The sequence below is a fragment of the Peromyscus eremicus genome, chromosome 11, assembly GCF_949786415.1.
Source record: "Peromyscus eremicus chromosome 11, PerEre_H2_v1, whole genome shotgun sequence".
NCBI classification, from domain to species: domain Eukaryota; kingdom Metazoa; phylum Chordata; class Mammalia; order Rodentia; family Cricetidae; genus Peromyscus; species Peromyscus eremicus.
Genome location: NC_081427.1, coordinates 60,256,476 through 60,284,038, shown reverse-complemented (window position 1 = coordinate 60,284,038; position 27,563 = coordinate 60,256,476). Strand labels below are relative to the sequence as shown.

The window sequence follows — 27,563 nt, the reverse complement described above, 5'->3', positions numbered from 1 at the left end:
ATAGAGGGCAAACAGTATGCTACCTTAGTGACAGGTTACTAGGTAGGTGAGATGCTCATCCTATTCATTTTAGTTCAAGACAAGTGTATGGAGTGAACTGTAGCAACACCTGAGATGGGAAGTTTCAGGGAGAGTTCCTAAAGAAAAGATCCAACTCCAAACTCCAGGGGAATGCTCGGGTTTATAGAGAAGGTTGTTCGGAATTAGCACCCATTATCCCAAGAGTGTTGACATCTTCAGGAACGGGGAGAATCCAGGCCCAGACAGTAGAAGTGGAGTAACTCTTGACTACTGGGGGCAAGGTCAGGCCTCTGCTACAGAATGGATCTTGTCTGTCCCCTGATGGCTCCTGTACGGAAGGCCGGTCCCCAGAGTGCTGTTACTGTGAGGTGGTGGGAACCCTTAACACATTATTGGGAACAGACTTTTGATGAAGACTAATCTTCTCCCCACTCTGTTTCACCTCATGTCCACAAGGTGAACCATTTTGCACCATCACATAACTTCACAGTGGCTTGATGCCTCACCATGGGCCTCGGGGGCAGGGACAAGTGATCTTATGTAAAGACATCCGAGACAGTGAACCAAAATACAGCTTCTTTCTTTGTACCTGAACTGCTGGAGATTTGTCACAGTGACCTGAAGTCGTCTAACAGCACCTGAACTTTCCTCACGGTCACTCAGCATCGCTAGACTGTCTTCTACACTCTCTGGTCCTCAGATTCTCTCACATCTGTATCTCCACTCCGCTGGTATCAGTACCTCTTAGGTACCACCTTAGCCTGAGGTCCTGGCACCATTACCCCACCGGTCTCTCCCCGACGAGTTCCTTGCTCCCCAGTTATCCTCTTTCCAGTCAGTGGCAGCTCAGATGTTAAGAAAATAACAAGAGGAACAACAGTAAAAGATGAACCCTCCTCCCTCTCCTAACAAACAGTGCTCCAATCCAGTGCACAGTCACAGTTCATTACTGAAGTGTCTCACTTGGAGCTGAGGGAAGGTTCTGTCAATAAGTCTTTCTAAAACACAATTCGACACAAAAATAGACCCAGTAGTGATGCAAGGAAACACAGCAGAAAGACAATTATGCTAAAGGTAATTACTCCGGGGTGAAGACGTTTTAGGGCGTACTTCTAAAATGAATGGACTGTGTAGCTTAACCTCTGCTAGATGAAGTCATTGCAAAACAAAATGACAGAAACAAGTATTGGTGAGGATCTGGAAAACTCAAAACTTTCATCATTTATGGTGAGAAAGAGCACCGTCCCTGTGGAAGAGACTTTGGTAGTTCCTCAAAATGTTGGTCACAGTTAACATACGGCGCAGGATTCTTGTGGGTATATATCCAAGAGAACTGAAAATGTATCTTGGATACAGATATTCATAGCAGCAGTACTCACAACGGAACAAAGTATAAACAACCCATATATCCATCACTTACACATAAACAAAATGTAGTATAACCACAGAATGGACAACCCAGATATAAAAAGGAATAAGGTACCTCAAGTGTGTTCTACTGGTACAACATGAGGGGTCTTGAAAACATCATAGTAAGAAGGAAGCCAGAACCAGGTCTGTCTAGTTCCTTTTATATGAAATGTCCAGATGAAGAAAAACCATTAATAAAGTAAATTACTGGTTGGCTATGGGTAAGGGTAGAGGGTAAAAGACTAACTGTTCATTTTTATATGTTGAAAGTGTTCTGGAATTAGAGTAAAGATTGTGCAGCCTTGTGAATATTCTTAATTGTGTAACTTCAGATGAAAGATTTTGTAGTATATGAAATATAAGCCAATTAAATAAAAAATAATGTTTTGAATTCATTTCCCTCTGAGGTAATATATTTTGATTGGATTGTAATTCAAAAGCTTTGTAAAAAAAATTCACAGATATAAGACAGAAAAATGATGTAGCTGATTAACAATGAATATAACCATCAGATAACAAATTCATCATGGAAAGAACTCATAAAATCAGATAGAACATGGAAAACCATTAATAGAACAAAATGAGAGAAGGGCATGAAATGACACTTCCTATAGAAACACAGATCAAGATTAATGGTAGTAAAAACAATAGTCAATCCTATAAATGTCCAAGGAAATGCTCATTACACTAAGATACCATTTTTATACATCAATATAATAAGAACTTTTAAAAGATGATTCCAGCTTTCTCCTGCCTTGGTGAGAGGAATTAAATCTGCACACACATTTCTAAAAAACAATTGGGCACAATGCCAGGAGCAGGGAACAAGGGAGGAACAGAGCAGTTTTCTTTGAAGAAAATCAGGCTGACAGAGAGAAACAGACATCTAAGCACGCCAAAGCAATGATGTCTTAGAGGCTTTGAGAGAGGCAGGAGGCTGCGGCCGAGGCTCAGACAAGGGAAGGGTCAGTCAGTCCTTCCTGGCAGGACAAGGCGGGGGCCGGGGAAGACGGTGCAGGTCACTGAGATCTCCAATCTGAGAGACAAATTTCTGTAGGTCAGACTGGAAAGGACCAGCCAGCACATCACAATTCCAGCACTGTTTTACCTGGAACCTAAGACATGAGACATTTGAAAATTTCAGCTTGGAATGAGCATTGTGATGACTGGCTCACTGTATCCCAGAACTCAGAACATTTGATCAAGTAGTCATATTTATCAGGTACAATAATGCACATTTTCTTTCCTTCAAGCAACACAGAGAACAAACCCTTCTTCACTTGCATATTAAAATTTTTATATTTTTAAACTTCTGATAATAAGAAGTTAGTTGAATAAAATAACAAGTCAGTAGAAAATATTGAGGCCCTTTCAGCTGATCAGATGTTCTTAGGAAGAACACTCTGGCAACCATGCAGAGGATAGAGATCAGGGAAAAGTGGGAAAAGGCTCAGCAGTCAGCATTCGTACCTTGACCTGGGAAAACTGCCCAGACACGGACAGCAGTAGAGACCTGTGACAATCCACCAGTCAAATTCATGGCAGCACTGAGCACCCAGGAGATGCTAATTCAACGTAGAATAATGCACATTCGTGAATGTCTACACATAACTGAGGCACTGCATCTTGCTCCGAACTGTCCTTAAATCTATTTCTGCCATGTGCTAGGTTGGTGGCCTTCCCAAGGGCTTCTCATCTAAGACTGAGGCAATGGAGACAGCACCACGTATGCCATGGTGGTTAAACCAAAAGAAGTGCATGGACCATAGCCTAGAGCAAGCAGAGAAAGGGTGGCCTTAGCCACCTGGTGTGTCCTGGGGTAGATGCCAAAGAGGAGCAAGTGTGACACCACGTGTCATCAAAAGGCTACAAAGAACAAACTCAGGAGTGGAATAAAGCTTTCTTGCCCCTGAAAAAATAGGATAAGGCTCAATTGAAAGACCTCTTACTTATGCTAGCAATGACAAGGTCAAAGAAAGGGTCAGGTCAAGGCCTTGCCATGCTCCGTCTGCTAGCATCCAGGAATGGACGCATCTGCCAATTCCTTTCCCCACTCAACACTCTCTCCTCAAGGCAAGCCTGAGACCCCCACATCAGACACACATGGAGAAGAGGAAAGAGAACTGGAATGTGGATTTGAGCAGATCTTCATTTGAAGAAATTGCAAAACCAGCCAAAGGCAATGGAATGGTCTCCAACATCAAACACTTAAGTCATAGATAAGCACTACAGCAAAACATGATAGTCTCAACACCTCCAGGTCTCACCAACTGTCTCCCAACCTCAACCCAAACCCAGATCTCTTCTCAGGACAGGCCTTACTTCTCTAGTTGACCCTGACTATTCATTCTCTCGTGTCTTACATGCCACAGGGCAGGAAGGTCACAGGACCATCCTGTGACCTCCTAATCTACTTTCCTTGTGATCCACCTTACCTTTCCAGTTCCCCTTCCTGACCAAAAGTCAACATCTGCTTCACAAGCTTGTACTAACTCATCATTTCTTCTTCTAGTGGGTGATGCCGTCTAAGCTAGAGGGCAAAAGCTGAGTTAGATGCCATCTTGACCTAATATTGTTCACCTTCAGATGGCTACAAAGTCCTCTGGTAGATTGACATACACCTCTGAACGGCCTTATCCCTCAGTTCCTGATTGCTGTGTTCCAGATCCTGTGGATCCCATGCTGAGGCCAGGATGAAATGAGCTCAGAACGAAGGCACCGTGTCCTCTTCCAGACCAAGGACATCTTACTCCCGAGGTCCTGCAGACTCAATATCCCAGCAGATAGAACACTAAATGGATGTCATGTGAGCCAAGAAATCTTCAGGATCCACAACGAACTAGATCAGTGTTTCTGAATGTTTTTAAGCACTCAACTACTTCAACTGAGTCTGACATACACGACTATGAAAATGGAGAAAGAATACTAGTTATTGGTGCTGCTTAAGTTCCTGCCCAAGTGGCAAATCCTGTATAAAATAACCATAGACTTAAGTGTTATCAAATGCTCTGGCTTCAACTTACACAAACAATGAGAGAGCTGAGTTTTGGTAGCAGCTTCCCACATGCCATAACATGTGTGGAATGAAATCTGAAGTGTGTGTGCTCTAGATTTATCATGTTGAGCAATTGTGTGCAAAACTCTAACACCAATGTTGCTGGTCTGAGTCAAAGTTTCAGGTTGAAAATGCCAATTCTGATGATATTATTTTCTGGATCCAACCAATAGGAAGAAATATGCAATTGGACATCCCAGAAAATGATCCAAAGAGCTTCTAAAGACAAACTGTGGTATGGAGGCTCCCCTGACACAAGAGCCAACACATAGCATGTCTTCCATGGTGCATAAAGACAGGGCTACCAGGCTTCATGGAGAAGCCATTCTAGAAAGCAGGAGATGGAAAAACAGTAGTCTTGTGTAGTGTCTATTGGAGGATTTATAACAGAAAGGAACAAGCCTTGTGCTAAAACAGTTACTGATTAACCAAAATCTCTAACTTTTGAAAAGAGGAATCAATAAAGACTTAACTATTGACCACTTGAAAGTTTTCCACTGGAAGCTAGCAATGCCAGATTAATGTCACCAGATTGCCCCTTAAAAGTGAAATGTTTAGCCAACCAAGCCCAGCTCATTAGTTGTGTTTCATGCACAATGTCAAGAAAAAAATGACTAATGGTCTCTGTGGGAAGAAGCTTCATTAACTTTTTGGCATTGTTTATAGACGAACAAAGTCAGGGCAAATTTTGGAGAGTCCATGTTATTACTCCTTGATTTAGAAAGTAAATATTTCAGAATCATTTCAATTCAAAAAAGGACACAAGTCTAAAGCAGTCCAATTCAAAGGAGTCATCAAAGGACTAAGTCCCAGGTATTAAATCAAAGTAAAGCAAGTATAGCAGAAAAAAATAAAAAACCAAAGCATCAAGGAAAAAAAGACCACTAAGCAGACCTTCAAATCTAAGAGGAAAAACAAGGATATTTACCATTCTGCTGTTTAGACCACTTAAGTGGTTTCTCAAGACTGCCTTAGATTTCACCATATCTCAAGCACAACCAACTACTGCTCACATCCACACAGATGACACAATCTTATCATGACATAGTGAAACAAACAAAACATCTCTCTTCTGAAATTCGTACATCTTTAAAGTAATTCACACTGCGTCCAGGTCACCAAAAGCTTCCCTTGTCAACGGTAAAGCCATTTGTGGCATTCAGTGGTTCCTGCTCTTCTGGGATGTGAAGTATGGTCAAATACACGCGTTTTGACATCGCGTCCTTCCTTCTAATGCTCAGGTAGAAAAGAACAGACTCAGCTACGAAGGTTGTGACTGCGAATGGCCCCAGGACTCTCCCTTGCCACCTTCGTGCGTCTTTCGTCTTTGAAGCCCTGACCTTCTTAAGTCATTCTGCATCAGCCCCAACTCTGGAGTACAGGCAGTGGGCACTGAGTGCTGAGCAGTGTGCCTGTCCCTCACCTCACAGAGCTGCCCCTGGGAACTGGCGTTTGTTGCCAACTGCATCTCAGATAACTACTTAGAGGAAGAGAGATAAAAAGTGAAATTGGTACCTTTACTTTCAACCCTAACCTCACATTATTGTACTTTCATCTTTTTTGTTGTTGTTCTTTTGTTTTCCCGAGACAGGGTTTCTCTGTGTATTTTTTGTGCCTGTCCTGGAACTCACTCTGTAGACCAGGCTAGCGTCGAACTCACAGAGATCCGCCTGGCTCTGCCTCCCGAGTGCTGGGATTAAAGGCGTGCACTACCAGCGCCCGGCTACTTTCATCTTTGAAGAGAGAAAGAGAAAAAGAAATAGAAAAAATGCCTGAGCTGCTGCAAATCATATAAAAGACAGGTGTGCAAAGTGCTTAGCATCACAGAGTTGTCCTTAAAAAGTAGGGAGGCCAAAGAGGTTTTCAGAATGAACATGTCCAGGATTCAAAGAGAAGAGAGAAATCATTGGGGACTGGTACTTTCTTTTTTCTATTAACCAACCTGGAAATTGTTCCTGGTTGCCTGTTGCACAATTAGCAAATGCATTTCATTTAACAATGAATGTGCCCCAATCCTTCCTTCTCTTAAGTCTCAAGGTACACAGAAGCCTGCTCAGGAAGTAGAAATCACACAGAAAACAACTTAAATTGCTACATATCTGCATGTAGTACACAACACAGGTGTAGCAGCAATTTGGAGTAGGGATTGATGAGGGATGATCTGTCCCAGAGTCTCAGGGGGAAGTGGCATTGTCAGATGCACAGAAAGAAAATGCTCCATGGCTGAGTCTTTCCTTGAAATATCAGAAAGATGAGAAAAGGAGCTGAATGAAGGTGAAAGGATGGCACCTGTGCTGGCTAGTTTTATGTCACCTTGTCACAAGGTAGAGTCATGTGGGAAGAGGAGACCTCAGCTGAGAAAATGCCCCCATGAGCTTGGCCCGTAGGTAAAGTCTGCAATGCGTTTCCTTCATTGATGATTGACATGTGAGGGCCCAAGTCACTGTGGACAGTGCTACTTCAGCATTGGTGACCCTAGGCATGGTAAGAAAGCAGGCTGAGCAAGTCAGTAAGCAGTGCCCTCCATGGCCTCCCTGCCTCCAAGTTCCTGCCTGGAGTTCCTGCTCTGACTTCCCTGGATGATGGACTTGAACTATAAGATGAAATAAATAACCCTTTCTTCCCCAAGTCATTTTGGTCATGTTTATCACAACAATACAAACTGTAATAAGGTAGCATCCCTGGCTGGGAAGATGGGCAAAAACAACAAGCACACATAGGAGCAAAGGAACTGGACTTAAATTGAGAAAACAGAAAGGTTGTCTGTCTGTCTGTCTGTCTGTCTGTGTCTGTCTGTCTGTCTGTCTGTCTCTCTCTCTCTCTCTCTCTCTCACACACACACACACACACACACACACACACACACACACACACCCTTTTCAGACTTCTCATTCCTATTTAATAGGCATAGAGGAGGGTTTTATAGTCCTGGTACTACTTAGGGGACAATAAACCACATTTTCCTGTTTGACCCAGTTTGAGTTTATTACTACCATTCAATAATGGGACTGTGTGGGGCAGAAGATGGGTGGCCAGGTGTTGCAAAAGTGGGCTCCACTGGGTGACTACCTGGCTCTGACACCCCATAGCTGTGTGACCTTAAGCAACTGAACTAACCTTCCAAGGCTCTCTTTCCTTACATGCAGAAGAGGAAGTAAGTGTAAATCTCCCTGTAGCAGATGGCTGGGAGGGGTGGTCATACATTTAATAAATTCCCTAATTGAGACGCACTTAGTAAGTACATAGTGCGTAGGAAGAAATCCATGTCTACTGTCGGTATTTGTTACTGTTTCTGTCTGCTCTCTTTAACTGAGACACAGCCACGCAAAGTGCAAATGACCACCTCACACATGGCACAGGAAGGGACCAACGTGATACCATCTTACTATGACAAAATCTTCCAAAAGTACTGGCAGCCATGATGAGCCCCATCCAAAACAAGACATGACCCGCACCTGGCTTGGTGGATGGCTTCCATCCACTCTTTCCCAGCCTGCTCCTCCTCACAGCGCAGCTCCAGAGGTTTCTGGCCTTCGTGCCCAAAAAGAACAGTGAAGTAATACTGAAAAGAAAAAGAAACACAAAAGGTTTATGGGTTTATTTTTCAAGAGTAAAAATGTAACAACATAGTACTTGCCTACGAGATGTAAAAACTTACAAAATCTACCAGCATGATGTAAATCATATTTCAAAATATAATATCATGCCTGATCCAGCCAGAAATGTCTTTGCACCTTGGCGGTAATACAGAGAGCATCTTAACACCCCTGAGTGGCACTCAGCCCACAGCCCTACTGCACTGCATACTTTTATATAAGAACAAAAAGAACATTGTACCAATTTGCCGATGAAGATAAAAAGTGAAAGCTAACATGGAAACGGTTCCAGAAGTTTTCTTTATGCAGGGTGTGATACAGGAGTAGAGAACAGGAGTCTACACCGCTGAACCTGCTGATTCTGATACCTAACCTATTCTGTATCCGGGCTCCATTCTGGGAAGAGCTATGACTATAATTGCATCTAACTGCTGCTATTGCCGCTTCTGCAGCCTTAGCAAGCGCCATCAGTGGCTTAAGCCCCTGTGTGACAGACAAATTATATTTATCATGGAAAGGAAATATAATTGCCATCTTGGAGGTAAGTCATAATTGGAATTCCTTTTTGATGAGTGTAATCTAATTTCTTGTTGGATAGAAAACAAAAGAAAAAAATGATTTATCAGGAGTAAAATTATTTATCCCATCTGAACTTTATATATAATCACCCCAAACTGGAAACAATACAAATATCCTCTAGTAAGTGAGTAGAGAGTCAAATTCTGGTACATTTTCCTGACGGAATACTACTCATCAGTAAAAAGGAACAGTTCTTGAGAAAGTCAGGAACTTGACTGCCTCTCAAAAGTACCAAGCAAAGTTAAAAAGTCAGCCTCAAAAGGCTACATTCCAGAGGGCTAGAGAGCCAACCCAGTGGTTAAGATCCTTCACTGTTCTTCCAGAGGATCTGATTCTCTTCCTAGCACCCATGCCAAGCTGCTCTAAACTACCTATAACTCCAGATCCAATGAATACACCTCCCTCTTCTGGCCTCTGGGGGCACCTGCAATGTGCACAAATGCACACACACTTAAAATGAAATACTTGTAAAAGTTTCATACTCTATAATTTCCTTTATGTGATACAATTGAAAAGTAGCAGGAAACAAATCAGTTGTTTTTTGGAAGTGTGTGCCTATAAAGGAACAACACAAGGGCTTTTGAAGGGTTCTCCCCTTCATCCTCTATAGCCTCTCAAAACCTCCAGATCAGTATGTCATAAGAAATCATTTTATTGCTATGTTCCTTTATCAGAATAACAGTATAGGTTTTCCCCTAGGCCCGTGATCTATGTAATCTCAGGCTATTGGCTACTTCAGCAGTATCAGGTACGGGTTTCATCTCATGGAGTTGTCCTTACATCCAATCAGAAAGTGGTTGGTTACTCTCCTGACATTTGTGCCACTATTCCACAAGTAAACCTTGCAGACAGGTCAGTGTTGTATGTTGCAGGATTTGTAGATGGGTGTTATTGATGATTACCATTTTCTCCAGTAGCAGGTGTAGTACCTTCCAGCACCATGAATGCTAGTCAGTAGGGATAAAGCCTCTAGCAGAGCACCAGCTCGACTTCTCGATGTTCAATATCATAAGTAAATGTATTGTACTGGCTAATTTTATGTCAGTTTGACACAAGCTAGAATCATCAGGGAGGGGGGAGACTCAATTGAGAAAATGTCTCTATAAGATCCAGCTGTAGGCAAGACTGTAGGACATTTTCTTTATTGGTGATTGATGGGGGAGGGCCCAGCCCATTGTAGGTGGTGACATCCCTGGGCTGGTGGTCCTGGGTTCTATAAGAAATCAGGCTAAGAAAGCCATGAGGAGCAAGCCAGTAAGCAGCTCCCCTCCATGGCCTCTGCATCAGCTCCTGCCTCCAGGTTCCTGTCCTGTTTGAGTTCCTGTCCTGACTCCCTCTGATGATAAAGAGAGATGTAGAAGTGTAAGCAGAATAAACCCTTTCATCTCCAACTTGCTTTTTGGTCATGGTGTTTCATCGAAGCTATAGAAAACCTCACTAAGATATACATTCAGCAACAGAGCCTTACTATCAACTTGTGGAGGGCAATCAATAGCCTTGGCAATTGTGTCTTCCAGATACTACAGAATTGATGATGTAAGAATTTCCAGAGACTGTGGAAGTATGCATAGGAGCTTCATGGGTTAAAGGGTCCCAGCACTGAGAAGGGAAAGTGAACACAGTCTCACCCCTAGCCAAGATGCCATTTGCAATCGATACTCCTGGAAAAGAGAATCAGTTTTCTCTAATAGGATGTCACTGGCACGTCAACCACATTCCAGGGCAGGCCTCATGCCCAGGAGTAGTTGACCAACACAAAACTAACTCTGTGGATTGTTTTTTTTTGGGGGGGCAGCATTTTTGTTTCATTTTGATTTGGTTTAGCATGTTTTGTCTTATTGGGGGTTTTTTGTTTGTTTTGATTTTCATTTTAGGGGTTTGTTTGTTTGAGATAGCGAACATGAAGTTCGGTGGGTAGAGAGGTGGAGAGTATTTGGGAGGAGTTGGAAGATGGGAAGAACATGATCAATAACTGTTGTACAAAAAGGTTTGGTTTTGTTTTCTAAATTAAAAATAAATAAATAAATCCCAGCCCAGAGCTGGTGCTTTAGTGAGCAGGTCAAACTTCCCTTCCTGTGGTGACGTCACCAATGCTGCTGAAGTAGCTGTGAGCCCGTCCCACAGAGCTCTTCCCTGTAACTCTGCAATCTCAACTACTGCAGATCAGAAACAATGTATGTTGCCCTGGGACACACACACACACACACACACACACACACACACACACACACACACACCCTGCCCTGTGTCTCTGCCCCCCTCGCCCCCGAGTCCATGTTCCAGGCTCTAGCCTGAATCTTATCTCAGTCCCTTCTTCAAACACTGCCCAGGGATCTGCCCTCCATTGTCCAAGTCCTGGCTGCCCGGCCTGTGGTGGAGTTTACAGGCCCGGTGCTTTGGATTTTGCACAGCAGAAAGTATTTTTTTATTCTTTTTAACCATCAACGTTTTTTGTCGCTACCTACACCATCTTAACTTATAGTTCACTGGTGTTTACAGAAGAAGCAGACAAATTACACAGCTGTGATTTCAAATGTATGAACGTTCTGCACTCTCCTAAGGGTAACTCCCAAAACAAACTACATCCATGCTTCTAAACAGGGCCCCTGTGAGAGAGGGGAAGTAGAAGGATGGTTACAGGGGAGGAGGGACGGAGTTGAGGAGGGGACTGCCAATGTACATAGACAGTTTCTTGTTTATTTAAACTAGAGCAGCTTGGAGCTGGCTGAGAACTCTATCATCACAAGGCAGAGAAGGCTTCCATCTTGGACATATGGGGAATATTCATTACGTTGTGTGTTATAATTAGCCAGTTCACAGGAGGGTTCGCTCTCTGGGCTGTACACTGGGTTTTGACAAATGCATCCTACTGCCCAGTCACTGCCACTGGGCTTTCTTTTGAGCAATGAAAATGATCTGGTAGTAGATAGGGCTGATGGTTTCACGGGCTGTGAATCAATTCCAAACAGCTGAGTTGTGCCCTGTAAAACAGCCTTGGTTGGGGTAGGATTTCTGTCTCAATTTGTTTTTAAGTGTGAAAAGTAACAGCAAGAACAAAGGATGCTCACAGCCAGGTATGGCTCCTCTGCCTCACCAGTTTCTAGTTACTCTCATCTATCCACAACATCGTTTCCCAATATGGTCCAGCTTGAATGAGCTGGTTTGCTTTTTGATCGGCCCTTTACTGACAATTATTGATTGTCAGTGATAAGACCTTGAAGGACAGAGAAGTTACGTCAGTCCACCCTCTTAAAACTGGTCTTCAAGCCCTTGAACAAACCCCACCTCTCAGACCGTTCTCCTCCCTGCTGTGCTCACTCCTGACCTGGATTCCTGCTCACACCGGCCCTGCTGCCAATCCTGCCTGCCGTGGCAGCCGCTGTGGGCATGCGTCTGCCATTCTTGGCAAGCCTTCTCCCTCCCCTTCACCCCTGTGCTTCCCGCTACTTGATTCTCTTGTATTTGCATGCACATCTGGGGTATTGAGAGAGGAATGGGCATACTTGGGGGCATGAGTTCCAAGGTAGACATCGAACCCTCTAAACATGTAGAAAGAAACCCAAGCTGGGACCTTTGCCAGGGTTTGAAGAAGGAGACCAAAAGACCACTGTGGGTGAGGAAGCTGGAGGAATGGTTCAGTGGTTATGACTACCTACTCCTCTTGCAGAGGTCCTGAGTTAAGTTCTCAGGAAGCACAACATTGGGTAGCTCCAGGGGCTATGATGCTTCTGATCTCTGTGGGCAACTGTACTCACATGCACACACATACACAGAAATAACTAAAACATGAAAGTAAATATTAAAAAAGAAAGTCCTCTGTGCAGGCACATTGGAGAGCAGTTTGAAGCCCTTATAAGACCACCAGGAAAACTTAAGAAGAAAATAATTTATCTCTTCAATGACCAGGAGACAGACTATCAGTCTAAGCATAAGAAAGAACAGAAGGATAGAAAAAGAAGAGGGTGGGAGAAGGGGGGAGGGGGCAGGGAGGGAGAGAGGAAGGCTGTTTAACCAGATAGGGAAACCAGCTTGGAGGGGCAGAGACCTCCAATTCCAACTAATACGAGACGGTGAAATGTTTCCAAAGCCTTCCCGCGGCAGCACCGTGGCCTCAAGTGACAGTTGTCGTCCGTATTTTGAACATGAGTTATGTAACAATGGCTTCCCAATATTCCTGGGTGCGATGATGTGGTGTCTTTATTTTAGGTTCAGCTGCTGCCTCAAGACAACAAGCCGAAACCAAAGCCCACGTGACCAAGTGAGGCTTGGAACCGTCTGTCCTACTCAGAAAGGAGGCAACCAAGAGTCAGCCGTGACCCTTGTTCGCTTAAGGTCATAGAGGGGTTACACAGGAAGCAGCCAGATTATGGACAGTCTGAGATTTTCCCCCATCGCGTTTTATGTGCTGAGGTCACACCCCACCACCACCACCACCCCACACCCCCCCACAGCCCCGCATCATCTCCTTGGGACTGGGAGTGGAGCATTCTCCTGGCCTCAGGCTTATTCACCAAGTTCCTGTGTTTTCTTTCTCAGCCTGGTGCTTGGCTCTCTAACACTGTTGTGAGGGAGCTGCAAGCCAGGAGGTTGAAAACAGAACACTCATTTGGGGAGTGAATCCCAACCAAAGGCAGAGAAAAGGATGGGGCCTGCTTTAGCCCAGAAACCGGCCACAGATTCATGTGCTGGTGTTGGTTCCCAGACAGCTCAGGCCAGACATACCAGCAGCTTATTCGCACAAAGAGCTCTGAGTCCTGTCAAGGGGATCCCAGGCTCCAGTTCCCCTGGGGGAATCCAGATGCATTTCCTGCTCCTGGACAGGCATCCACTGCTGTGGGACCCGAGGGTCACTTGCTAAAGACTGTGCTTTAACACCTGGCCACATGCAGAGGAAGCCACAGAGTGCCCCACTTAGGAATTCCCAGTAGGGGTGGGGGAGAGTAAGACAGGACCACCAGGGACTGAGGCCCAGCAGGTGCCTGCCTCCCTTCCGTGAGCTCCTGGTGTAAAGCTTTCCTTTTACACTGGGCCTTCTGAGGCCACAGCAGCACTAATTACCAGCAGAGACTATCTGAGAGGAAAATGTGACTGGAGAACTTTGTGTGATATTAGAATAGTCGGAAAATGTGCTGGGCATATGCAAGACTTTATCTTGGGGCCCAGCAAAGCTGCTCTAAAAGAAAGACCTAAAAATAAAAACAGCTCTCTACTATCCCTCCTCCCCTCCTGCCAGATCTGCTCATCCGATGTGATCCAACGTCATTCTTTCTCTTTTTCAAACTAAAACCATCAATTCAAAGATCTCATTAGCCTCCAATCCTGGAGGTGGACTTGTCTAATTTTATCTAAAAGGAAAAATTAAAAATTGACTAAATAGACTTCTCAGGTTCTCTGGGCATGCCATTGAGGACTGAGGATTATGGGCCATGCCTGGGACAACCCCTACTGCACTTCCTCATGGACAGTCCCACAGCCTGCACGGGACAGATGTGCCTCGTGCGTTCGTAAACTCTGGTGCAGGCAAAGGATGGGATGCCATAAACTCTGGAGAGTTAATCTGACGAAAGGGCCTCTGAGCACAAGCAACATTGGATTTGACATTAGATCTAATGAAACTCCATTTCGATTTAAGAGAAAAGGGATAGAAACTCAGTAAAATAACAAGCCGGTGGTTCATAGGGCAGTCTTCTAAAGGGGTGGCGATTTAGCAGTGATTGGCTTCTGTCCAAACTCGATGCCCAAGCCAGGAGAAGCATTCAATGAACTGGTCTGCTCTCGGAAAGGGCTGCATGATGTGTCCACAGCAATTGCTACTTGGGAGTCCAACTAAAAGGTACCTTTAAAGACAGCTAGGCAATCCCATTAGCAGAGTACATGCAAAGGTTAAACCGTGGTTCGGGCACAGAAGTGATGGGAAGAGCAGGAAGAGCAGCCTCCATTTTCCAAAGTTGGGTTAGACTGACCACTGCCTCTGCATGCGCCTGTAAATCACTTATTTTCAGCCACTCACTGAAAGTCTCCTCTGTAGCCTTAGGGATGATGGTACAAACCTGTAATCAATGGCTCTTAAGGGCAGAGACGGGAAGATCTCAAGTTTGAGGTTAATCTAGGCTGTGTAATGAGTTCAAGGCCAGCCTGGGTTACATGATGAGGTCTTTTTGAGAGAGAGAGAGAGAGAGAGAGAGAGAGAGATCATATTCTTCACATCATCTGGTCTCCCTGGGATGCAAACACTATGGAGCTATATCTCAGACCTGGTACACCACAGGTCCCTTGGGTGTCAAAATTAGCAGCAGCCTCCCTAGTGTGACACTGTGACCTCTGACTTGTCCCTCTGCTATAGTTTAGAAGAGACATTCCAGGTCCTGGGTGATGGAAAGGGGACAGGACAAATCAAAACAGAGTGATGGTCTTGGAACCCAGCGTCTACCACAGTCAGGAAGTTTTCTTTCTCGGCAGGTTGTTTGTTTGTTTTCATTCTGCGGATAATCCTGTAGACCGGTTCTCTAGATGGCAACCCACATTTCTCCTATTAAACAGCATTCCAGTCATCTTTAAACCTGAACTTGTCCCTTCTCCCAACTATCTTTCAAAATCTCCCCTCTCATCTCTCCTCTGTGTTGAACATCTGTTTCCAACAGCAGCAACAGAGAAAAGTGAAGAACTAAACCTTGCCCTCACTGTCAGAGCATCCGTTTGGCTTCACAGGGTTCGGTCATGGGACCTGTCCTGCTGTGTGTCACCACCACGGAGCTACTGTAACCTGTCCCAGGTGTAACACACGTGTGGCTGCGCTGTGAAACATTCCTCACCTGTGCTGCCTCACGTACAGCTGCTCTCCACATTCTTAAGCTCCCACAGCCCAGGGTGGGGGCCTCTCATGACAGGAGGCCAATGGCCTTGGTGGCACTGGATGACCTAGAAGAAGTCCCATGAGGTGGAAGCTGGGAGGTGTGGAGAGAAGAGGTTGGAAGTGGGTACAGAAGACAGGAACAAGCAGGGATAAATCCAGTGCAGCTTCTTTGCCCACTCAAACTGAAACCCAAAGGAAGCCGATGAGTTAAAATATTGATGATAAGCACGACATGCTCGCATACACCTATGATCCAAGAACTCGGGAAGCTGTGGCAAGAAGATTGCTAGTTTGAAGCCAGACTGAGCTACACAGCAAGACACTGTCTCAGAGTCAAGAGGTTCTCTCTGGGACTCTAGAGAAGTTCTCTCACAGAAAGTCCTCTTGTCTCAACTACACAACAACAAGGGTGATGACCCTCTAGAATGACAGCATCAGCAAAATAATATGTCAGTAAGCATAGCATCCAGCACCAAGGAAAGGGCTGAGTTTTGCTGTCCAGACTGCTAGCTTCTTTGAGATATGGCTGTGTCCCAGACTGCTTTAAAGGACTGTAGTGAGGAATGAAGCCTATGATGTCACAAGGGTGTGCAGCCTATTGAGAGCTGGGAGCAGAGAAGAAAATGAATGGACCATAAACTACAGTGGCTGTGCACTCCAAGAGAATACCCACGACAGAGCCAGAATGGCACAAACCCAATCTGTACCCGTGAGGACCCTAACCTGTGACGGGGTGTGTGTTGTGTGTAGACATACACCTTCAGGACACTGAAGTGGCCTTTCACTCAGACCACATGTTACACAGACCACATGAGACACAGAGGAAAGAACAAATTACCCAAAGATCCCCTTTCCCCTGGTGGGCGTCACTAACGAGCAGTGTTCATTACCCTCCACCAAAGACAGGCTTTTTACCCTCTGCTCTTCAGTGGTGTTTGTGACCTATGGGCTGGATTAGTGGACATCCAGTCCACGGTACATCGTCTACACTTAGACATGACACGTCTCTTCTCTCCCAGTGTCTCTGTCTTAGCATGGTTGTTTCCCCTTCCCCTCTGCTCCTTCAGGACCTGCAAATTCTCACTGAACTGTCCTGACAGGTGCAACTGACATGTCAGCTCCCCTAATAGAATCCATCCCTGATGCCTCTGACCCCCAGAAGATTCACTCCCTGCTCTAGGTGTAGGTAGCTCTGGGAACCTTCTCTCATAGGGCCAGAGAGTTGTCCACTGATGCGTCTCATCCTTGCCCCCTTGACCTGTTGTACATTAAAGTTATCACTGTGCCAGGCACATCTCACACACACACACACACACACACACACACACACACACACACAAAAAAAAAAAATACACCACACACATACACATCACACACATACCACACAAACATATCCCACACAAACACACACACCAAAACAAAACAAAACAAAACAAAAAACCTAATACTCAAGACACTGTAATGTATCAAACTTGTCTTTTTATAAGAATCTATGAACACAGTCTTACCACACAAACCTCCAGTGGGACAATAAGAGGAGCAGCTTTAAGTCGCCAAGTTTACCACGTATTGTCTCATAGCTGATCCCTGTGTGTATCACGGCACTGGCCACAGCAGTGAAAATACCATGTCAACCTAAGGCTTCCACCATCAGATCAGTGAATTCTAAATGTTACCGTATAGATAATAGACTATTATCCAGCCTTAAAAATGGGGAATCCCATCATGTGGAGGATCCTAGAGAACATTATTCTATGTGAAATGAGCCAGATACAGAAAGAAAAACACCACATGATCTCACTAGTTTATGGATCTGAAATTGAACTCAGAAACAATGAGTAGATTGGCAATTTGCAGAGGCTGGAGGAGGGTGACAGATACGGAAAATGATGTGCCATCAAAATTAAGTGATCTATTGCACAGAATGGCAACTGTAACAAATGATAATGCATTATCTAATTAAAGAGGATTCCACTACTAAACCACCATGTGTGTGTTCTATATTTCAGGTTTGTAACTGTTATCATCACAAGCAAAAGGATGTGAGCATTTAATGTGTATGTTAGTTAACCTGACCTGATCATTCTACGCTGCAAACATGTTTCAAAGTGTCACATTGCACCAAACACACACACACACACACACACACACACACACACACACACACACACTCATTCACTTGTCAAATAAGGATTTTTATTTAAAATTTATTTTTACTGAAAAAATATATCCTTATAGCATACCTAGAATGACCCTTAAAAACATAAATGAACTGCAGGATGAAATCCTGGGAAGTGCTGCAGCTTCGATCTGAACAATCACTTCCAGCTTCCTGGCCTTCGTTGTAAGTTGTTTGTGACTGTGTGTGTGCTGTGCCTGTGACAAAGAACAAATCCAGCCAATGTGCGAGGTTCCCTTACAACTCCCACCCTTCAGATTTGCAAGCAAAAGGTTCTGTGACTACTGGCAACTTCCACAGAACAGTATTGTCACTGGGCTCCTCGACCTTCTCCATATCTGTAGGTTTGAATCATTGATAATACGCATATGTAGCTTATGTGCACACAACACAAATATATGCATTTCCGTTTTATAACATTTGAATCATTTAAAATAGACATGCATGACATTATAATCCGTGTTAACAGCCATTAATCCATTTTTGTTAGTTTTATTTTTTGTTTTTGTCTTTCATTTTTGTTTTGTTTTGTTTTTGTTCTTTTTTGAGACAGAGTCTCTCTATCTTGTCCTGGATAACCTAGAACTTTCTTTGTCAAGAGTTCTGGCCAGCCTTGCCTTAAACTCAAGAGATCATCCTGCTCCTGCCTCCCAAGTGCTGGGATTAAAAGTATGAGTCACCATGCCTGGCTATTAAATCTCCTTTTAGAACTATACATAAGCCTACCTACTACTGCTTATCCATAGGAAATGAGTGATTCTGATGAAAATAGTGATGTTCAAGTTAAGGTGAAAAATAAATTGTAAGATTTCTATAAAATGTATGGCAGATGGCAGACTTCTTTAAAACTCAAGCTTCCTCACACACATTGCGATAGCATTGCCCCACTGGTCCACAGCTTTGCTTTCTGAGGTTCGGGGTACTAAGTGGAAAAAAATCTAGAAATAAGTGATGTACTTGTGTTAAACTACTTGTCATTCTGAGCGTTGTGATGACATCTCACGTGGCCTCATTGTACTACCAGGACATGAGTCACGCTTTTGCTCAGGCACAGCCTCCCATATGTGTACTTTCCAGGGCTGAGAATAGGACATTGAAAATCTGGCAGTAAGTTGCTTCTATTACTGTTACCTTTGTCTCTTCAACTCTAAAAGGGGGTGAGATAGGCTAGGCGCCATCCAGTCTTAAAAGGTGGTTATTCAATATTAGCACGCTTATGTGCAGAGCTGAGCAGGAGTCTGACCCAAAGTAAACAAGCTAGATAACAATGAAGGCAGACAGGGCCAGCATGCATCACAATTTTAATCACTTTGTGAACCCAAATGAGGAGCCAGTTCAGCAAATGCAGCTTCCAAGTGTTTGCCATAACAGCACCACACAAGTACGGTGGAGCCCTTGACCCTCTCAGACACTGGAGTCTGGCTTTCCTATTTGTTGCTCAGGAATTTGACCAACCCTGTTCAGTGGACCTTTCTAGCCAAGGCCATGCATTTCGCCCCAGCAGTTCTATAGGTTGTCATGACCATCCACCCAATCGGAGGAGAGTCTCAGAGTTGAGAATGTTGAGATGCACAGAGGCAGGTGGGCAGTTATTGTCTAGTCTAGGTTCAGAAGCAGTAATGAAGTGTTAGGTTGATCTTCTTTGGATATAAGACCTCTTCTCCATTCTCATTTTTCCCTTCTTCCTACGGCTATTTGTAAAATGAAATGGAATCTGTCTTAAAGGTTTGCTATGCTGATGAAGGTAAGTCATTTCCCCTTAACTTATGTTGACTCTGACGACGTTAACCCTCGCATATCTCAAAAAACACCCCAACTGGCAGCTTCTTTCACATGAACTGGAACTTCAAATGTTTTTCTGGCATATCTGACCCCTCCTAGTGTCCTGTCCTGGTTCCTAGAATCACAGATGTCTTACTCGAGATCTGATCAGCTGCTACCACAAAAGATGGAATGTAAGCAAGATGAGAGAAGATGAGCTGAAAGTCACACGGGGGTCCCCTTTAGAGGAAGAAATCTCCGTCTCACTCCCATACAGCCTAGCATGGTATTTCAAGGGTCTTCTCTGTCTGTCACATGAAGTGACAATTGTACAGCCTGTAATAGAGGAAGAAGAGCTTGGGGTTTTACCCTTGACCCAACTCCACTGACATCCAGGAAAAAAAAAAAATCACTCTTTGCTTCAGTGTATTCGTCCAGAATCATTTTCTCTCTTTACCATAGTTGTAGCCCATGGATATAGTTGTAGCCCATGGATACTTTTAGCACCAAAGAAAAGTCTGAGTGGATCAAAAACAAAATTTTCCACCTGATTTATAACCACTATCTTTTTCATATTACTTTTTCTTATGCAGCTCTTTTTTTGTGTTGTTAAAGGAGATTTCAAGTTGTTCAACTGTTCCCCATATCTTGAATGGCCCACTCGAAATCATAGTGACTCTTAACCTGTTGTGAGATATTAGGAAGCAGATAGGACCTTTAGAAGTGATTAGCTCTCAAAACTGAATAGATCCATTCGCGGGTGAATGGACTGATGGGTTAATTAAGTTAGCTCAACAGTAGATCTGTGACAAAAAAAAATGGAACCTTGGATCTGTCTCTAGACTTGGCCCCCTTGTCATGTGATGACCTAAGCCATAGTGGGACTCAGTCTAGCAAGATCCTGACCAGATTCAGTTCTTGTACTTTGCTCCCAACTTGGGACCTCCTGGTCTTCATACATCAAGCTGAATAAAACCCTTATTCCTTATAAGTTACCCAATCTGTGGCACTCAATTATAGTAACAGAAAATATGCCTTGTGTAAGGCTTCTTTGGAAATATCTCTAAGCTGCTGAAAGGCTCTCTCCACCCTGATTGGTTCACTCCTTTTGGTGCCTCAATTCAGAAATAAAGCGACCTTGGTCTATGAAAGCATCCCTTTAGTGAAATGTGATTTTTCCTTCTCAAAGTCACCTTTGTCATGGACACCATCACTCAGTACAGGCCACCTCTGTACATTCATCCCAGCCTCTGAGAAGACAGTGGTTCGATTTCAGGGGCTGCAGATTGGAATGTGGGACTCTCAGAACTCTTGTCCTGACCTGAGAGCATAGTATGAACTCCAGCATACTTTCCTTTGTGCTAAACTCGATTGTGGGCCAAATGGAGGCCACACACCAAAAGTGTGGATGAAATATGGTAACACACATTAAAGTGCCTTGACGATCAGGTGGGTCTCATATCTCCATGGAGATGCAGCTGCTTGAACACACCCCATACTCTCACCCCCTGGTGCCTAGGATCCTAGACTCCTTCCAGATCTTCAAAAGAGAAACTGCAGCATTCCTGCCTTCTTGAGATAAAAGAACTAGGGCATGAAAAAAAAATGCAGGCATTCCGTTCAACCACAAATGGGCATATATGGTTCTTGGTAACTAGAGAGGCGTAACACTGTTTCTATAGTGCCAATGGCTTATAAACTGTTTTGTAAACTTTTGGTAGATGTTCAATGTTCATGATAAAACTATTTGTAATTCTACCAAAACCCTAGAGAACATTTGTATTCTGAAGCATCAGTGACACACAAGAGTTTATGGAATGGTTTCTTCCAACAGAAAACAGCATATAGAATAGAAATTTGAAACTATGGTTCAAGAACAGCATTATCATGCATAAAATCCACATCAGGCAGCAGTGTCAGCTTTTACAAACTGCCTTAAATATGATCGTTTAGAAAACATATTTTAGTGGCTAGAACATCAACTTAGCACCCAGTTTAAGAAAGCATTTAATTGCTTCCTGTGGTGGTTTTTGCCTCAAGTGGAAAAATCCATCCAATCTAGCTTCTAACTCTCAGACAACTGAATCAAATTAAACTGTGTTCACTGGAGAGTGAACAGGATAATAAGAGGTCAGAAAACCTGTCACTTTAAGAATGGCTAATAGCTTTTGATATATTCAGTTGTTCTTCCACTCTTTGAAAGATTATCATATAAATACTAGAAGAGAGAAACTTTCATTGACTGAGGGATCTGAATGCCCAGTCTACTGAAATGTATAGAGAGAAAAGTGCAATGTTCAATGGCTTAGGTCATCACCTTGGATTTCCATACATTGTTAAATTCTCATGCAAGCTCCTGTCTTTCTCTTCTATTACCACTCCAGACAGGGACAAATGTTAAAGATAAATAACAGTTGATCAGTGTGATGAATTTCACTCATCCCTACCACTTTCATTGATTTATTTAGAAAGAGACATCTGGTCAACCTCAGAGCCACTGATGGAACAGACTTGTGAATTCAGTCACCATGGTCACTTTTCTCCTGCACTGAAATAACTGAACTGTCATTAGTCCAAGGTCCAGATGAGCCTGGATTCTCCTGTGTTGGTCTGGAACCTCTAACTTCACAGGTCTAAAGGGGGAAATCACCAAATGCTTTCACCTCTTTGTATTCTTATTTCAACTTTTGGCTTCATTTTTTTTTTTTAAATTTGGCAACCATACTCTCCGTTGTGGGGGATAAACCAAGTGCAAGAACATATGCTGTTAACACCTGTGGTAGTTAGTACCACTTAGCAGAGGGACAACTAAGCAAGTGTTGCTGAAAACAAATATGAGGTGCTGTATCAAATAAGGACTAGGATAGTGCCAAAAACTGGGCAAGTTAAATATAGATTGTGAGACAGGCTCCAGGTTTATTCTCTAACTGTGTGACTTAAAGTTGGAGATTTGAAAGACCTTTCTGAAAAACAGAATGTCTTAAGCAGTTGGCTATTCTCTGTATTTATTTAGTTGAGGGGAGGGGGCTACATGTACCACCATATGGATGTAGAAGTCAGAGGGCAACTTTCAGGAGTTGGTCTCTACTTCCATCATGTGAGCCCCAGGAATCAAACCCAGGTCATTGGGACTGGTGGCAAGTACCCCTATCCATTGAGTTATCGAACTGAACTGGCTATCCCTCCATTTCTAAGCACTGGTATTTAGAAAGGGATCCTTGAACTTGGAAAACAAAACCAGTTGTTCTCTATGATCCTGTATTACAAAAATCCTTCAGTGCCCCAAACATAATTTAGAACTATGTCCTTAAGGTATGCAATAGTGGATACATTAAAATGCAAAAATAATATATAAAATAATGGCTAGACCATAGTTCTGTCTTTGTTTTTTAATACTTTGTTTTTACTATATAATGTCTTCCCAAATGTAAATAAAAGAAAATGCAAGCCTAATAAAGAAGTAGTCTCTGTTTGTTTGTTTTCTTTTAATGTGTATGTGTGTGTGCCTGGGTGCTTTATGTGTATCACAGGTATGTGTTTGTACATACAGAGCCCAGAAAAGGGCATTGGATGCCCTATAACTTGACTTATAATAGGTGGTTGTAAACTGCCTAATGTGTGTGCTGGGAAGAGACCTTGGGTCCTCTGCAAGACCAACAAGTTCTCTTAAGCACTGAGTCATCAGCTCTCAAACCCCATGGGTAGTGCCTTTTAAGAGGCAAAGTACTTTATAATTTGCCTGGTTTAAGTTGTAAATCATCAGATTAAACTTATCCAATTAATTGGGAAACATCACAGCACTGAGACTTTTTACCGGAATTTCAATTTGTTCAATTATAAAAATGATAGAAAAACTCCTTTAAAACTAATAGACAATGTAAAATAATTAATTAAATATGTGTAAGATGTGTAAGGCCCTGAGTTTGATCTTTAGCCAAAAGTGGAAGGGGGCATAAAGAGGAAGAAAAGGAGGAAGAGGAAGAGATTGAGGAAGAATAGAAGGGACAGAGGGAGGGAGGGAGAGATAGAAAAGAATGCATTTGTAAGTTAAGACAATTTCACCAAATTCAACTTTTATAAACTAAACCCTGTAGTTGAACAATGTCCTAAGCTGGTTGAAATAAAAGTTGTGTAATGTTTATGAAATGGTGCCAATTTGCAGCACAGACTGTAAAATACCCTTGTTTTTCATTCAAGGATCAATACCATTGAAATAGCTGGAAATGAATAGTAAGACCTACATACACAATCACGCCACTATCACTAACATAAAAATGTTCAGTAATAGGGACAAGTAGAGGAAACTGTGAGGCATTTAAGCCCCAATACTCTGAGCAATTAGATTAGTAAATGTGCCCCTAGTCTTTTATGATGGGGCTTGATGTTACTTAAGCCATACTTGGGCTCAAGAGATCTTTCTGCCTCAGCCTCCCAAGCAGCCGGTACTAAAGCCACACACCATCATCTCACCCTTCCTAAGATCTCTGGGAATTTTTCTAAGAATATTACCTATTCTAAACAAGCTTTAAACCCATTTATAAGAGAGTGCGTTTGCACACTTCACTTCCTGCCCACCACAGACAGATCCATTTTCCACACAGTTTTAGGCATTTGAAGGATAAACGGCTTCATAAGCAAGGGTGAGAACTCAGGGAGGGGTAGTCAAGGCACGAGTGACTGACAGCCAAGCACAACCTGCAGCCATCATATCAATAAGAAAACGGGAGCAGACAACGTGCACAAAACAAAATCGCAAGTTACGACTTAGAACACAGACCTTTCTATGGATGAAAGTGTTCTCAACCTCACTAGAACGCAGGCAGTTGCTGGTCAGAACACTGACATTTTTACCTATTGTATTGAGTACCACGAAAACAGCTTTACAGCATTGCAGGGAAACATATGACGGGATAGAAACACCTGCTGGTGAGAGAACATTGATAAAACCATCTGAGAAGAGTAACATAGCACAGTGAATTCTTTTTCATGAGTTCCTGTTCCCAGTAATGGTTATGTAGGTATTATCATACTAATCTTGTATAGAACAATTATAAATTTGAGTAAATACAGCGTTTATATAATATAACATGCATAAAATGTGCATAGTTGGGGTGATATATGTAACTGACAACAAAAATTAAAAGGAGATTTGACTTTTGCAAGAATTTAACTGTAAATGAGATTAATGTCCATATACTCTTTGCATAAGGATATGCCCCAGTTTGGCTGGTGGCACAGAAATAAATCTAGCACAAAGTCACAGTTTTACTGGTTTGAGGAGTAGCTGAGGACATATTTAAGAAGTATTACCATAATAAAAATTACAGGAGAAAACAATGAAAGATGGAAGGCACAGAGAGGATGTACCAAGTTCTGCATACAACCTTGGGCTCACATCTTCCACTAGGCCTTGAACTGTGTGTGCAAACACCAAGGATCACCACAGAAAACAACCCCTGGATGACTGAAGAACTCATAAGACTGCAGCTGTCCACAAGAGAAAAAACAGATTGGAGATTTCACTGGCCAAGTACACTGTGTGATAGGACCGAAAGATACTGTCTTTAAATGAAAACAACAGAATTCAGAGTCTATCTATGATCTCTAATATGTTCAATACACACTAAGAAGTTATTGGCCATGCAGTCAACAATTTTAAAAAAAGCAAATCAGAAACTATGACCGTGAGAAAATATGACCCAGATGTTAGAATTAGTAGATAGGGCATCCACCTTTTAAAAAGACATGCAAAGAAAAGAGAAACAGTCATAGCTAATTCATAGATGGGAAAATGGAAATTATTTTATAAGACCAATGGAAAGTTTATCTTGTTTTTTATTTGTTCCTTGTTTTGGTTTTGGGACTGTCGGGGGTATTCCTGAGATAAAGTCTCTCTATGCAGTCATCTAAGCTAGCCTGGAATTCCCCAACCCCTGCTCCGTCTCCTAAGTGCTTGGGATTACAGGTGTGTATGCCACCATACCCATCTCCAAATGAAAAGTTTAAAAATTAGAAAACAGAACTTGGGAGGTGGAAATCTACCTGAAATGCAATCCCAGAAGTCCTTTCCAAGTGAAAGAGTATATGTAGCAACCCTTGTACAGGGAACTAGCTCATTAGAAGGCTCACTCCACAGGAAGGCTCTCCATGGACTAACATCTGTGGGTGTTAGTCTTGACACTGCACAGTGCTACCAGCTAGACAATTGCTGGCAAGAAGAAACCTATACTGTCAACATGTGGCCTCCACCTCTGCCACCGCGGTCCTTGTTTCCATTCCTATTTTTGTCAGCCATCACTGACTACAAGGTCAGTTTGCCTTGGTTATGCTGTGCCTAGGAAACTGCCTGCTATAACACAAAGTAAGTACTTCAAGGAAAAATAACAGTCAGCCACTCAAAGTTCTAGTGGGTGCTGTAGACAATCACTTATGGGACTTCATTTATCCATCCCTGTACTTCTGCTTCCCCTTGCTGTTCCAAACCTAATCTTTTTCCTTCCGGATCATGGTACCATTCACTACAGTGCATGAATCTGTATCTGCTTGAACCTTGGGCCTCTTCTCTTTTTACACGAAGTGGATGGCCAGGTGCACAACCTCATGGCCTGAGTAGTGGGAGGGCTTTCCAAGTCATAATCTTGCTAAGCCATGCTGAGCTGCTGCATCTAACCCAAGCTTGGGTTCTTCCTTCCTCCTCGTCTGAGTCCACAAGATCTCATACACAGGGTCAGGAGAAAAAGGAGTGCTTGTACAACCCTGCATGCCCTGGAAGTGAGGAGTAAAACTGTATCTACATGGTCCCACTTCAGGCTGCAGTGATGAGTCTTCAGGCATGATAGTCCATAGTTATCAGGTGTGGGCCACTTCAGAAAGTGCACTACCCCCAGGCAAGGCCTTCCCAGTCATTGCAGCAGACCTTAGGCACCAACAGAAGCTTTCAGAAGCTGTCTTCTGAGCCTCTGCTCAACTGGATGAAAGATAAAGTCCTTAAGGACAAGATTGAAAAGGCTGTGGTATCTCGGGGTCTCACAGAGTCTCCCTGTGCTCTTGTGGCCAGTAGGATGGTCAGGCAATATGGAGATAATTATGAAGACTCAAGCATACCAAGTGGGCAAGGACATCTGTACAAATTGCTATGCTGGTCAGAAGAAAATGTTTGAAATGAATCCCAGACATCCGATGATCGAGACATGCTTCAGCGGGTTAAGGAAGATGAAGAGGACAAGAATGTCTTGGATCTCGCTGTAGTTTTGTTTGAAACAGCAACACTTCAGTGTTGTGGAATATTATTTTAAGGTGTGTTACTCTTGTTTATGTTGCATTTGTTTAACTCTGTGAAGCTGTGTTACTGTCCCTGTCTAAAACACCTGATGATCTAATAAAGAGCTGAACAACCAATAGCGAGGCAGGAGAGAGAGAGATAGGTGGGGCTGACAGGCAGTGAGAATAAGTAGAAGGAATGAGAGAAAAGAAGCAGCAGCTAGAGGAAGAGGAGGACTCCAGGAACCAGTCACCCAGCTACACAGCCAGCCATGGAGTAAGAGTAAGATTTACAGAAGTAAGAGAATGAGAAAAGGCCAGAGGCAAAAGGTAGACAGGATAAGTTAAGTTAAGGAACGCTGGCAAGAAACAAGCCAAGATAAGGCTGGATATTTGTAAGTAATAATAAGCCTCCATGTGTGATTTACTTTGGAGCTGGGTAGAGGGCCCCCCAAAAGAGCAAAAAGAAAAAACAACCAACACTTTGGTCAGGGTGTCTTCTTCCAGACACCCAGGTGAGTGGAGATAGAATAGAAAGAATGCTCCACCTCAGTTTAAACATTGACCCTGAAGCAAAGGTGAGCAGAAGACACAGGGCAAGACGAAGAGGAAGACGTGGATGCCGGCCCAGAAGAAGAACAGGAAACAGCAAAGGAGTCCGCAGCAGAAAAGGGTGAATTGTAAATTATACTCCCACCACGGATTCTGTGTGGAGAGGGAATGGGAAGTTCTAAACTCATTTCCTTTGAGAATGACTTGTTTTGGATGCTCTCCGCACCTCTCCCCCAGCTTCCTTCTCCCCAGCACTGTAAAATGTTGGGATTATGGGTCACAAAAAGAAGTAGGGTT

The 27,563-nt window shown here is 43.3% G+C and overlaps 1 protein-coding gene across 5 annotated transcripts in view; it reads right to left on the bottom strand.

Moving 5' to 3' along the window:
• The window catches only part of Rasgrf2 (Ras protein specific guanine nucleotide releasing factor 2), a 225,863-nt gene that overhangs the window by 156,109 nt on the left and 42,191 nt on the right, over nt 1-27,563 (bottom strand). For all 5 annotated transcript variants that reach the window (XM_059276403.1, XM_059276404.1, XM_059276407.1 and 2 more), the window contains exon 2: nt 7,942-8,048. In XM_059276403.1, coding sequence (XP_059132386.1) covers nt 7,942-8,048 — 107 coding nt within the window. The remainder of the gene's footprint in view (nt 1-7,941; nt 8,049-27,563) is intronic.